Source organism: Pseudoliparis swirei, chromosome 20 (genome assembly GCF_029220125.1).
Source record: "Pseudoliparis swirei isolate HS2019 ecotype Mariana Trench chromosome 20, NWPU_hadal_v1, whole genome shotgun sequence".
Lineage (NCBI taxonomy): Eukaryota > Metazoa > Chordata > Actinopteri > Perciformes > Liparidae > Pseudoliparis > Pseudoliparis swirei.
The window spans coordinates 21,062,177-21,077,664 of NC_079407.1; the positions used below are offsets into that span (position 1 = coordinate 21,062,177).

A 15,488-nucleotide genomic window follows, 5' to 3' on the forward strand; every position below is an offset into this window, starting at 1 on the left:
AGATTATGTTTGTATTTGACGTATTATAATTACAAATACGTCTCTGATGAACGTATCTTTGCCGTTTGTTATCTCTCTTTTCTACAATGCTGTTATGAATTGTAAAAAGCGTCCTCTAGTCTTATTTATTATTATGTTATATGTTGTTTCGCCTGCGTATTCTGACAGCAATAAGCATTGTAACGGATCATATGAATTGGCGTGAAGACTTACTGCTCGTGACTCTCCTTTATTTTCTTTCTTTAGGTGACAATACATTAATTAAAACTCGTAAACTATCACCACCTTAACAGAGTTAGTCCCATACGGGTCAAATCAACTATTAAACTTGTTATAAAATGCGCATCTGTCCGTAATCTATACCATAAAGTTAGCATTTTAACCTAAAAAAAAGTGTGCTTCCTTTTAACCTTTCAAAATAAAGTCTGATTTGTCTGTTAAGCGGAAGTTGTATAAAAGGTCTATATTTATTCAAACAATACAATATAAAAGGCATACATCAAAATCAATAAGGAAAATGCTAAACAGTCAAACAACTCAAAACAATAAACCCTTCATGGGGTTATTTACAGGCGTGTTTACTTCTCATCAAACAAAAAGAGCAGGTATCTGGAAAAATCTGGGAAATAATTTGGGAATTGTTAATAAAGCATGATTTACCCTTCAATTTCCACTGATATGCATGCAAACTAATACATCGTTTCACACACACACACACACACACTGACAGAAACACATAGACACTCACGTACGTACACACACACACAGGCAGAGACACACACATACTCACACACACAGACACACACTCATACGCACACACTCTTACACACGCACACACACACAGACAGACACACACTCACACACACACAGAATGACAGACACACACACACAGACACACACTCAGACACACATACAGACACTCACATACATACAAACACAGGCAGAATCACACACACGCACACACACCCACACACACACATATACACATGCACACACGCATACTCTGCAGACTGACCCTTGACCTCCCAATTGTCTCTCAGATATAACCCTACTGCTTTATATTTAATATATTATATTTACCTAAATATAAGACTTTGAGGTCGTGGGGGGAATCCCCTCCAAAACCTTCACAAGAGAAAATTGTCACCGTGCCAATAACCCTTGTACGATCCTTAAAACCAGTCTTTTAGTTAATTTGTCATACTTTCAATCAACTCAAAGATGTGGATCCTTTTCAGATCCAAAGAGGGGCCTCTGAATATGAATACCCTTGAGTTTTGGACCGATAGCTCTGAGTTAAGGGCCCCAAAAACAGCTCCAAAGGGTCAAATTGGGCCTTATTCTCTTAAATTTGCATATTTTTTTGACAAGTGCAAAAATGGCCATAATCTCCTAAATATTAGTCCTGGAAATCCCAAATTGAACACAGACACTCACGACAGGGCCTACAATGAGGTGAAATTTCATCTAAAACATCCACAAGAGTTAATTGGCTGTCTGAAAACCAGGACTTGAAGAGGGTGTGTGGTTTAACAAATCTGAGACCCTGTTGTGAGCTTGGGCTGATTTTAGCTTGTTTTCCTTCTAAACATGTCAGAGCTTAGCTTTCTTTTGCAGGTTGTAGCCCCTCCCAAATGGGGCCCAACCATGTAGGCTGGCCACATATAGCACTTAGCATCCCTGCTTGGGAAGGGTTTAAAAACCCGGAAAAAAACAAAATTCCTTCCTTCAAAGGTTAACAACTCCTCAAATGTTTGTAATATATGAACAATTTCAATTGCATTCTACCCCATTTGGGAGTGGCTACAACCTGGAAAAGAAAGCTAAGATCTGACATGTTTACCCAATTTGACCCTTTGGACCTGTTTTTGGGGCCCTTAGCTCAGAGCTATCGGTCCAAAACTGTAGGGTATTCATATTCAGAGGCCCCTCTTTGGATCTGAAAAGAATTCAGATCTTTAAGTTGATTGAAAGTATGAAAAATGTACTAAAAGACTGGTTTTAAGGATCGTACAAGAGTTATTGGCACGGTGACAATTTTCTCTTGTGAAGGTTTTGGAGGGGATTCCCCTCATGACCTCAAAGTCTTATATTTAGGTAGATATAATATATTTAATATAAAGCAGTAGGGTTATATCTGAGAGACAATTGGGAGGTCAAAGGTCAGTCTGCAGAGTATGCGTGTGTGTGCATGTGTATATGTGTGTGTGTGTGTGTCTCTGCCTGTGTGTGTATGTATGTGAGTGTCTGTATGTGTGTCTGAGTGTGTGTCTGTGTGTGTGTGTGTCTGTCATTCTGTGTGTGTGTGTGTGTCTGTCTGTGTGTGTGTGTGTGAGTGTGTGTGTGTGTGTGTGTGTGTGAAATGATGTATTAGTTTGCATGCATATCAGTGGAAGTTGAAGGGTAAATCATGTTTTATTAACAATTCCCAAATTATTTCCCAGATTTTTCCGGATACCTGCTCTTTTTGTTTGATGAGAAGTAAACACGCCTGTAAATAACGCCATGAAGGGTTTATTGTTTTGAGTTGTTTGACTGTTTAACATTTTCCTTATTGATTTTGATGTATGCCTTTTATATTGTATTGTTTGAATAAATATAGACGTTTTATACTACTTCCGCTTAACAGATAAATCGGACTTTTATTTTGAAAGGTTAAAAGGAAGCACACTTTTTTTTAGGTTCAAATGCGAACTTTATGGTATAGATTACGGACAGATGCGCATTTTATAACAAGTTTAATCGTTGATTTGACCCATATGGGACTAACTCTGTTACGGTGGTGATAGTGTACGAGTTTTAATTAATGTATTGTCACCTAAAGAAAGAAAATAAAGGAGAGTCACCAGCAGTAAGTCTTCACGCCAATTCATATGATCCGTTACAACGATTATTGCTGTCAGAATACGCAGGCGAAACAACATATAACATAATAAATAAGACTAGAGGACGCTTTTTACAATTCATAACAGCATTGTAGAAAAGAGAGATAACAAACGGCAAAGATACGTTGATCAGAGACGTATTTGTAATTATAATACGTCAAATGCAAACATAATCTGGAGAGAAATATGTTTCAGTCAAACGTAACTGCAAATTGTATTTTAGGTCTGGGGGAACATAATTTTTGTGATACAGGGTTGGTCATTTAGGATGCATCACCGTTAAAGTGGGCGGAGCAAGTTACATCCGGGCTCAGATGTGACTCCTCCCACTTTGGCTATATGGGAACTTCAGAATTGGAACAACTTGACAGACTTAAGATGTTTCACAAGTTCAGACAAGAACTGGTTTTGAGATGAGGACCACGATCTCCGCCCTCCACTTCAGGCCTCGGATCCTCCACAAACAGAACACACTGTGCGGATCATCCTGAAGAAGCTCCGCCCCCAGATGTGTACTTTGGAGTCCCAGGCACGGGAGGATGCAGTACGGTCATCCTGCAATTAGAACAGCAGCTCACCTGACGACATCATCACTTCAGATCCATTTTTATGGAGGCTTAATCTTGACAACCCGACCAGATGTGATGCCTCAACAACTCACATCTCACCTCTAGAAAATACCATTTCAAAGTTTCAACTTCCAGTTTTGTATTGTCTCCTCCGCCATTGTTCCCTGATGCTGGTGGGAAATGCATTCTGCATTCGGTAAAGTGGAGCAAGTCCCATCCGGGCATCTGGACCGTGGTTGGCTATATGGGGACTTTAGAATTGGAACAACTTGACAGACCTCTGATGTTTCTTGCGAATGAGTTTACTCCGGTTCTTCACAGTGAAAATTTTTTACCATCCAACCATCAAATCGTCGGAGCACTATTTTCAGGAGGCTTAATCTTGACAAACCAACCACAGATTTGATGCCTAAAAAATTCGGTAAGTATTATTTAGACATTTTCATCTTCCAGACTTTAGCTACGTCGCGTGGACCAGAGAAACACTTCCAAGCCCTCGTCTGAGCGCCGCCATGTTGGGAGTTTTCCCCGGAGAAGGAGGGGGTCTCCTTGTGGGTTGCGGTCCTCGTGGGTTCAAGAGGAGCAGTGCGGATTCCGTCCCGGTTGTGAAACAGTGGACCAGCTCTTTACCCTCGCAAGACTGCTGGAGGGTCCTGGGAGTTTGCCCAACCAGTCTACATGTGTTTTGTGGACTTGGACAAGGCTTTCTCCTGGGTTCCTCTGGGGCTTTTGTGGGGGGTGTTGTGAGAGTTTGGGGTGCCGGGCTGTCGGGTCTCTGTGCCACTGCAGTATGAGCTGTGTTTGTATTCTCTGCAATAAATCAGATATGTTCCCGGCGTTCATTTGACTCTCTCTGGTTATTCTTAGTTAGGTGAAGGTGGCTGAACCAGACAGATGTGTGATAAAAACTACTAACGTTAAGAAAAGTCTCCAAGTCTCTTTTACCCAGGTTAGGGACCAGATGACCAGATGAGGAGGATGGAGGACCAGAAGAGGACCAGATGACCAGATGAGGAGGATGGAGGACCACAGCACCAGATGGACAGCGGCGGTGGTCTTTCTTTCAGTGGGCTGAGTAAGTAATCCCTCTCCAAGACTACAGAAGTAGTATGATTCCATCAATGGAGGCCAGATTCAACACAACAATGTGTCGTTGAGTTCAAAAGTATTCATCTCTTGTGTTTGTGTCTCACAGGCAGGACTCCACTGGGCTTTTGTCTCACTCTTGGGGAAGCTGAGGGTGGGCGTCAACCATCCCGGTGCCCAGACCCCCAGCAGACCTCTGAACCCCTCTCAGCACCCCAGAGAGTCCAAGACCCAGTGAATAAGGTCCTAGCTGCCCCCCCACCCCGACACCACCCGCCAGCCAGGAGGACGAGGAGGGTCCCGTCCCCACCAGCACAGAGGACGTAGTTTGTTTCCATCTGCTTCTTCTGTGCCGACGGGTTCGGGAAGCTCCTCACACACACAGGAAGCTGTCATCCAGACAGGAAGCTGTCATCCGCTGTTTGCATCATCTGCTGACAAGAAATCAAGGAGGAGACTGACGCTTCAGGCTGAACGAGAAATAATCATCTAAAAGCTTTCAAATGTCATTTGTCGCATAAAATCCTGTATGTTCATGTTCATGGATGTACAGTATTGTTACTGTTTATTTACTGAGTAGCACAATTATATCCATGTTCAACAAACCTTCTCAATATGTCTTTCTTTATATTGTATCATTTTTCTGATCGTTGATTTCTGACTGTAGAACACTTTATATATAAATATTCTCCCTTTTTGATTTCCATTTGACTCAAAGGCCTTATTGTTATTACTGTTCATTATTATATACTGTTGATATAAATGAAATGGAGAAACGGCCAGCAACGTGCAGTATGATTGTTCCCAATTTTATTCAAATATACTCATAAACAATTGTTATCTTTACTGATCGCGTACCAGAACATAAAGTAATGTATGCATCATTATAGACAGATGTAGGTGCAAGGGAACACAACATGCCTGTAATATAAGGGGGGAAACAGGGAATTTAATTAATTAATATCATTATCATTTGTATAACACTGCAGGTGCTTATTTCAAAATTATCATAGAGAACTTACCAACACTGAAGAGGCACCGACGATAACAAAATAAAGAACCCTATTGAAAATAACTACAAAGGTTCATTTGTGTTTTTACTTTGCAACAAATGGGTCCGGCTCAGAGAGTATTGTCAGGTACATACTGTTGGCCTGAAGAGATCAATGAAATATTCGAGATATCACATATCAAAAAGGAAATTATGAAATGACAAGGGCACCTCATAACTGGGAACCATCCTGGAACCATTAGGTGCATGGTGGTGGAGAACAGGGTCCTCCCGGTCGAGCACTTTCAGTTAGAGACGGATCCAGATCCTCTCCAGGAGCTCCTTCCTCCCAGCTGCCATCTCACTCTACAAACAGTCCAACATTTTTTACAAAAATCAACCTAAATGCAACTTTGGTGAAAATCACTTTCCTGCTTCGAATCACTGTTTTCAGTTCAGATTTGTAGTAACTGACTTTGTTGTTAATAAACTTTTTGCTCAAGCTAAGTGTTGCATCACTGTTCAAATAGACCCTCCCATTCTGTTGGACCACTATTAAAAAAATTATCAATGGTGAGAGACAAATAACTGATTCAGTTGGAATTGTGCCATGAATTGCACATAATGTTTCGCAAATTAACACATAAAAAAAAAAAAGTCAAATCATTTTGTCATACGACCAATGGATTTCTATGACTTTTCCATGACTTTAAACCAAGTTTTCATGATCAAACAATTTGTGAAATCTCAGTGTATACATGAAAAAGTGAGAACATTTAGCATTTAAACATACAATGCTAATTCCAAAGCATAAAGCAGCATAAAGTATACCATAAACCAGCGGTCCCCAACCTTTTTTGAGCCACGGACCGGTTCCGTGTCAGAAATTATTTTCACGGACCGGCAATATAAATGACATAATAAATATGACGTCAGACTAAAGCTGATTGGTTGACACAACATTTTAATTTCCATTCACTTTAAGCTACCAGTGCCCGCAATGTTGATTCTGAAGGCCTAAGGGCAGATTTTAGCCCCCTGGCAACACACGATGGCTGAATATGATTGGATAAAAGATCTAACATAAAGACCAGCCCTCCAAATCTCAACCTGGGGCTGGAAGCAGTGCAACCAAGAGGAAAGCTATGAAATGAAGAGTATAACTCTTATTCTGGGGAATAATTGAATACATATTTGTGGGAACATTTATTTAAAAAAATAATTATATTCTGATGATGTTTAGGCCAGCAGAGAAGGCCTTGCTGGCCCTGGCGGCCCACCACTGTGTAAACGTAATGGTGTTCAGTGAATGGTGACACAAAACGCGATGAAGGATAGAAGCTTTCCGAAGCAAATAATAATAAAATGGCTCACGGCTCATCACACGACAGAAAAATAAAAACTGCTCACCGGTATTGCTTCACGTGAATATACTCCTGAGACCAAGCCCATTCATCTGTGCCCTCTGTGGTGGACATTTGGGTTTTTCATCTCTTTGACTGATTTGATTTATCCTATCAAGTCGTGCTGTACTCTCAAGAGGACATCCGGGGCTTTCCAGTGATACCACATGTGTCGGATTGGGATGATGACAACTTCCGGAAACTTTTGACACAAGATCAGCCAGCACATTTTAGGGAAAGTCAAAGGTTAAGTTAGATATTGCTTAATTATTGTATTTTTTACCATGTCATTCATATATTTTCTTGTTTATTAACATGTCAGGAATGACATATTTAGTTCTGAAAGCATTTCAGTTCTTTGTTTTTTAAATTAATAGTCCTTTTATGATTGTCAATTATAGTGGACACTGGGACAATATTTATGTATTTAATGACTCCACATATGAGGTGTACCAAATGCATGATACTTCTCTACATTTGCAGGCATATCAACTAAAAATAAAACATGCAAAATAATAAATGAAGAACAGTAAAGAATGATGAACAAAAGATTAGTTTAGGTTATCAAAATTAATATATTGTTTCTAAGTTAGTTCTGGACATCAGATGTTCAGTTTTAATTTTAAAACATTCTACCATCCTTCAAACAACAAGCTAAACAATCCAGAGGATGAATGATTTAGTTTAGTAGTCAAATTGATTATATTATTAGTTTAATATCACTCTACATACATCATTTGTTAGTTTATCTTCTATATGTTTCCGTCATTTCACACGAAAATTGTCCTGAGGTCTGCTATCATGGACATGCTGTACAATTTAAAATCAAAATAATTTAAAAATGTTTTTAAATTGTAAGATGTTTATTTAACTCTAAATAGTCAGGAAATCACAAAGAAATTAGAAGTTGGAAGACGCTTTCCCCTCGGTTCTCTGGAGGATATTGAGCCCATATTGTAATTGAACGTGATACTACTCAGAATATAATGTATTGCTTCCATATCAATTATAGAAACGGTGGTCGATACTGGTGGAGAACCCCAGGCTGCGCGCGCGAGAAGGGCTCCTCGGATGAGAAAACCACGCGCGAGTATGAGGGGTGGGTCCTCTGTAGGTCACGTGGTTTGTAGAGCGGCGTCGCGAGGCGTCTGAACATCTTTCTGCGACTCCTCTGTTTTGAAAGCTGCGTGCTGTGTCGGGTGATCAACTTGGAGCCGACCGAACACGTTGTTTACAGGTGAGGTGATGGAAGTGTGTCCGCCGAGAGCGTTGATGGTAACTCACGTGACTCGTTGTTAACCACACACACCGCTAGCTGTGACGCAGCATGTAACGAGCTAATCTAGACCAGCTAGCAGCTAGCGAGCTAAACTACGAACATGTGACATTAACGTGACACCTAATGGTGTGTAAGCATGAGAGGGAGATGGTAATTTACCAAGTGACCTAAAGCCCATTCGTATTTCACAGGGACGTGCTTTGCGAGAAAGTAAGTTATCAAGGGAATAGCTCACTAGTGAACCTACATTACTTCATGGGCGCGTTAGTCCTCTTTCTGTGGGGCTTCATCGTCCTTTCACTGGGTGGAAAGGCTCACCTGTCTGGTAACGTTATTAATATTCTGAACAATGGACACAATGACATTATCTATGCACTGTGTTTGTGTGCAACTGTGGGGTGTATTGTCAGTTTCAATGCCGTTGGCTGATATGTCCCATTGTTTGTCTCTTGTTTTCAGTCGTTGTCATACAACCAGCATCATGGACGGCGGAATGACGGTAGTCTCCAATCCCACTGTGAATGTGCGCCTCACAAACACCATCTCCTCCTTTGAGTCGATGCGCAGGTTCAACAGAGGCATTAGTATAGCAGAGCTAAAGGTGAGACTCTTTTTATGATGCAACATATTTCTCAAAAGATGCACCGACTTACTAATGTACTTATTTTGTAAATAGGGAAAATTGGAGATGATTGTGGGCGCATCTCCCTCCTGCATGGACCTGGAGTTGTTCAGTGTTTCTGACGTGTTCCTGCAGAAAATAGACAACAATGAAGCTTTGCTGGGTTCCTATCCTGTGGATGATAACTGCAGAATACATGTATGTAGCTGCTTGGTTCAGAAGCTCTTTTAATGAAGTGGCCCAGACCGCTGTCTTATTGTCATAATAAAAAGGAACAGCAGGTTTTTATAAATTGATTTTTGGTTCCAAATCCAACAGCAGCCAAAAACAGATTGGCTTCAGATAAGATACCTTGCCATTTTTGAGCATATTCATTTTAGTAGAAATATGTTTCCCCAAGACATGAGCCTGGAACCTTCTAATTGTCTAAAGTTTGCAGTAAAACATGCAAACTGGTTTTTAAAATAAGAACCCTGCTATGTAGGTAGTAGTGAATACAATACATATAATACATTATTGTTTTCACTGGGTTTGATTACATTTATTAACAAGTGTGAGTTTCTAAAACCGCTGCAGCTCACAACTGCATCACTATTCAACAATAATGTAAAATTGACAAAAAGTTAATCATTGCCTGCTGATTTGAAACATGTGTGATTTGCAGTTATTGGCTACACATTCGGACGTGGTCTTTTTTTGAAAGTGTTCATCTCATCCTGAATCACAGGTTATTGATAGAAGTGGCCAGATCAACGAGTTCACTGATGTTTCCAAAGTGGAGAAGTTTGAACTCCCCGACGACGCCTATGATAAGAGAACCGGTACGGTTCTCTAGAATTTGTTATTTTCATTGCATAAACTTTTCTTTTTCTCTACGCTTTTGATATTGCATGTATAATATGTTTCCCTTTTTATTAGTACGAATTGTTGCAATGGCAGCAGCAAATAATAACTTTATAGCCACACAGTAAACATTTTAGCTGATTTAATTCGTAAATAGATGGCTGCCATCGCCTCTGCCCCTATTTCGACTGCCTCCCCCACTGTCCTGGTAAAGTACTATCATGATACACTCTCCTCCTGTCTTGACCTCATCGCCCCCAAAAAATCCAAACTCGTCTCCTTCACCTATTCCGCCCCCTGGTACCCGACCAACTTCGCCACCTCAAAGGACAAGGCCGTCGACTGGAACGCCTTGCAAAGAAAACTGAACTGCTGTCCACCTTGATGCCTTCAAACCCCACCAACAACAATACAAAGATGCCCTCAACGCCGCTCGCTCCTCTCACTACTCGTCCATTATCCAATCCGGCTCCAACAACCCCAAAACGCTGTTCTCCACCATCAACAAACTCCTCAAACCCATGGGCACCATCTCCACCTCCTTCACCACCAGCAAATGCAACTCATTTCTATCCTTCAATGACAAAATCATCCAAATACACAAGAAGCTGGCTGCCTCCTCCCCCTCCACTACCTCTCCCTCAGCATGACAGGGCCTCCTTCTCAGTTGGCATTTATGTTTTCACAAACAAGGAATTTGTCATGGTGGGTGGTGCGACAATAGACAATAACATTAACAACAATCCATGACAATCAACACAGTGGGAGAATTAAGAATATAAATATAAGATAAAGTGCACAGACCGGCATCCCATCCTATTTAATAGACGTTCAGCAGCATTCACAGTCTGTCATATTTTTGTGTGTGTTTATTATCCAACTTTCTCTCCTTCAGACTCAGCAAGGTCATTCATGAAGAAACATGGTGTTGGTCATTTCAATGAGGAAGAAATGGCCAAGAAGAAAGCTGATCTTGCTGCTCGGATGGCTGAGCAGAAGGCTGCTGCTGATGTTCTGTCTGTTGGCAGCAGATGCAAAGTGCAGGTCCCTGAGCAGCCCATGAAGCTGGCCACAGTCATGTATGTTGGTAAGTGTGCGTAACTCTTTAGCTGGTTTACATTCTTTAGGACATTGAGAGAAAATATTCTTAAAACAAATGATGCAATATTAAATGGTAAAATATTTAGTTTTCCTATAGAGCCTTTCTAGTCTTCCGATCACTTAAAGCGCTTTTAAGGTGCGTTCACACCAAAAGCGAAACAATTTTTTCCCGCGACCGAATCCCATGAAAAGTCAACGTACAGACGCGTGTGGCTGCGATAGACGCGATATTTTCCCGGGCGACGCGTTTTCAGTGGCGCAATTTTCGCCACTAGTTGAAATATTTCAACTTTGAGGCGGTCATCTCGCAACTCGGGCCAATCGGCTCTTGAGTTCCGCTCTCGTAGCGCTGGAAGCGGAAGTCTTTCAGACGTAACAGTAACTTCATCGGTGAAAGTGACCGAGCTGAGTGAGCCTACGGGTGATGTCATCAACCCAAACACGAGGGCGTTAGTGTGTGAGACGTCCACAACAAATATAAAGCAGAACTAGTGGTTAGTTATTCTGGTGGATGAAGGAGATGATAACGGTCTTTACGGAGACGAGACACGGAGATAAGCCCCGCCCCTCACGCAGCGTTTCGACGCTTATGGCGAGAACACGGCGAACGGTCAAGCGAGTAAACTCACGCGTTTTGGGCGACGAGAAAAATCGCGTCGCTTTTGGTGTGAACGCACCTTTACACTACATGTCATTCACACTCGTTGATACAGCGATGGCCGACTGTCTAATCGTTCATACACCGAAGGCCCAGCTTTCAGGAGCAACTTGGGGGAGGAATGATAACCCTTCTTATACATTGAAGACTAACTGCAGGAAAGGCTGCGAAAGAGAAAATCCGTCATCTGGTGTGAATAAAAGCATCCCCGAGCTTACATTGTTGTTTACGCTTTAACAATGTCTCACTGTCCAAAAAACAGACTGATTGCAAGTATGTTTCTGGCTGTTCAGTTTGCTCAGTGGAAGATAATAATATTAACCATCGCTGATTTTGCTGCTTGCTCTCAACACAACACAATCGCTTTTTTTCTTTACTCATTTTGGCAGTAACGGCACTTATTGAAAACTTAAAATTAAGGATTTTGACTTTCACCTTGAGTAGCGAATAATTTTGTCACATCCATTCCAGGTACAATGGATTTTAAGCCAGGCCACTGGGTTGGTGTGAAGTACGATGAACCCCTGGGGAAGCACGATGGAACGTAAGCGCCTTTTAAATTCTATTTACTGGAGCTATGCACAATGTCGACCACGTTGGTTTTGATTTTGCATTTGATCACATCTTTTATTGAATTGTGTTCCCACAGTGTTGCCGGGAAGAGATACTTTGAATGTGAGAACCAATATGGTGGATTTGTGAAGCCCCTGAGTGTGACTGTGGGAGACTTTCCTGAGGAGAATTACGATTTGGATGAGATGTAAGACTGTAATGTGACAAATGTGGCCGATTCTGTTATGGCGGGAACCTCAAGATGCTTCATTCACCAATTTTTGTTTTGTGCTACTCTGGAGGGTATGATCTAGAGTGGAGTCAAAAGGTCGTCTGGTTTAAGTTTCCTCTCACCAACGCCAACCCAACCTGGTAGATGTGACTGTCGGGTATTACATCTCTCAGTGGGATGAATATGATGATAGTTTAGGATATTTTTCCTAACATGGTTTGCATGTAAGCAGCATAATCAACGCGATATGAAGTCTTCCACTACATGTACTTCTGTTCAATTGAGATTTCCTCTCGTAGTACTTATTGCTCCCACGCATTCTCAACATAGCAGTTAAATATTTCATCTTGAAACGTCTATAGTGACAGTTTTGATAACTTAATTCCTTCTCATTTAGTTGGTATCAATTTGAACAAAGATGATTGTAAATGTTTGTAGTTAACTGTTTTAAGGATGTTTTTTTTTCTGTGACGACTGGAAATTGCGGAGTTAGTGTTTAAAGGAAAACGCCTCCTACATAATTCACAAACTGGCCTTTTACCGGATATTCCAGACTAACTTGACGTCACATGCATACCTCGAATTGGGTAAAGCTGGAGAAACATTTTCCAATCAATAAATAAGTTCAGTGCTTAATAGTCAAACTCAATCCACTATATTTTTCTCAGTTTTGACAGTCAATACATTCACAGTTGAAGAGGAGAGAACAATAAATCTCCAACAATAGCCTCAATAGTCCGCAGTGCAACAAAGCTGTTGAGAGCTCCAGTAGTGCACAATGTCTGGAATATATTTGTCATTTTGTAAAACTATGTAACACCCAAATGAAAATAATTAGCAAGTCCCTTTTTACTGACACATTTTCTCTCGTTAAAAATGTAATTGTGTGCAGTTGAATGTGTCCTAGTTATATTGAAAAAAATCCCATCAGAAGTCCTCAATCTAATATTAAATTTGACAATTTAAAATAACATCACATTAGTGGAAACTAATGCAGTTCCACTTTAGCACGACACATTTTATGCGGTTTAATTGCAACCTTTGTTGGCAGTTTTTATTCATATCCTTCAGTTTGTGATCCGTTGGGTGGCTTAAATAATGGTCATATAACGGGATGTTGAGTTCTAAAGTACATTTGTTTCGCATATGTTCCATTGTATGTATAATTTCATTAAATAAGTTTGCCTATTAAATAAATATTTGAAAACAAGTCAATGAAATGTTCATTCCAGTTAACTGACCCAACACTGCTTTTGAAAATGAATGACATGCCTTATTTATAATTTGATTTATGTTACTGGTCCAAAACTGACACTCTTGCAACTGCTACACGGTTTTTCATCTGAAGTTTACAGAATAAATGTTAAGTAATTATCTTTGTGGTTTCTTTTCAATGCAATGCCATTACTTTTCTTTTGCTTTACAAGAACTGTTTATTTTCCACGGTGCTGGTATTACTATGTGCTCAAGAGTAATGCATATTAATAAAAATGATTTGCCAGTTCAGGAGTGTATGATTAAGATATGTTTTGTACATACATGCAGACCATTTGCTCTTTGCCCGAGACTAACTTCATTACCCTTAATCTTTACTTAACAATTCATGTTTGGTTTTACAAGTCATTCTGTTTTTTTACAAATTGTCACGTCCTCTGAGGCAAATTTGGGTTTGAGGAAAAAAAGAAGGCATTTAACTTATTTATCTGAGAAATCAATAATCTGGATGCTGCATTCAAGACAACAGCACAAGTATAGTATGCATAATAATATTTGTGGTACAAAAGTATTATCAGCAAAGTAAACTTGAAATATCAAAAGTTAAACCACTCATGAAGATTGACAATTTTCTGAGAGATACTATCTTGTAGGTAGAGGTGTATTGTCGAATGAACACATAGGCAGCCTTAAAAGTTTTAATTGGTTAAGAGTTTCAAGTTTCAAGTTTCAAGTTTTTATTGTCACATCCCCTTTTATACAAGTATAATCGGTTCGTGAAATTCTTATGTGCAAAACACCCGACAGCAGTAGCAGACTAAAAAAAGAATAAGAATGAGAATAAACTATACAATATCCACACACAAAAAAGAAGAAAGTATTAACAATATATATATAAAACAGTGTAATAGAATATACATCATGACAATATATATATATAAAACAATGTAATAAAATATACACTTTTTGAGACTATATATATATATATGTATATACATACAATATATATATACAATATATATATATATAAACAATGTAATAAAATATACACCATGGCCATAGATATTCACAGAATATGTTCTGGTGTGTAGTGTTAATGAGGGTCTCAGTCCTTGTTCAGCAGCCTGATGGCATGACTGAAGAAGCTGTCCCTCAGTCTGTTTGTGCGGCACTTGATACTGCGGTATCGCCTGCCTGACGGTAGAAGGGTGAACAGTTTGTGGCGGGTGGTTATTGTCTTTCAGCATCCGTTTGGCCCTGGCCACGCACCGCTTGGTGTATATGTCCAGGATGGAGGAAGCTCACCTCCAACGATGTACTGTGCCGACCGCACCACCCTCTGTAGTGCCCTCGCTCCAGGGCGGTGCAGTTCCCGTACCAGACGGTGATGCAACCTGTCAGAACACTCTCGATGGTACTGGTGTAGAATGTTCTGAGGATGCGGGGCCATGTTGAATTTCCTCAGTCGCCTAAGGAAATACAGGCGTTGTTGGGCCCTTTTCACCACGTGAGTGGTGTGCGTGGTCCATGTGAGGTCCTCGGAGATGTGCGCCGAGGAACTTGAAGCTGCTGACCTCTCTACTGCAACTCCGTCTATGGAGATGGGGTGTGCTCTCCTCTCCGCTTCCTGTAGTCCACGATCAGCTCCTTGGTCTTCTTGACGTTGAGGACGAGGCTGTTCTCCTGGCCCCACTGTACCAGTGATCCAACCTCTCCCTGTAGGCTGTCTGGTGATCAGCCCCAACACTGTTGTGTCGTCAGCAAACTTGATGATGACGTTGGAGCTGTGCATGGCCGTGCAGTCGTGGGTGTACAGGGAGTAGAGGAGAGGGCTCAACACGCATCCCTGAGGGGCCCCGTGTTGAGGGTCAGCGGCTCTGAGGTGGTACCGCCCATCCTCACCACCTGGCGGCGGCCCGACAGGAAGTCCAGTATCCAGCTGCACATGGTAGAGTGCAGGCCTAGACCTCTGAGCTTGGTGTCGAGCTTGGGAACAATAGTGTTGAACGCTGAGCTGTAGTCCACAACCAGCATTCGACAACAGTTTCTCCC

General features: G+C 41.0%; 1 protein-coding gene across 1 annotated transcript; it reads left to right on the forward strand.

Annotated features, from left to right (window-relative positions):
• The first annotated feature begins 8,061 nt into the window (after positions 1-8,061).
• tbcb (tubulin folding cofactor B) lies at positions 8,062-13,725 on the forward strand. Its single transcript, XM_056441799.1, has 7 exons — positions 8,062-8,171; positions 8,673-8,814; positions 8,890-9,033; positions 9,563-9,656; positions 10,574-10,765; positions 11,909-11,981; positions 12,087-13,725. The coding sequence occupies exons 2-7, from the start codon at positions 8,695-8,697 to the stop codon at positions 12,199-12,201; spliced, it is 738 nt and encodes a 245-aa protein (XP_056297774.1). The 5' UTR covers positions 8,062-8,171; positions 8,673-8,694; the 3' UTR covers positions 12,202-13,725.
• Positions 13,726-15,488: the final 1,763 nt, after the last annotated feature.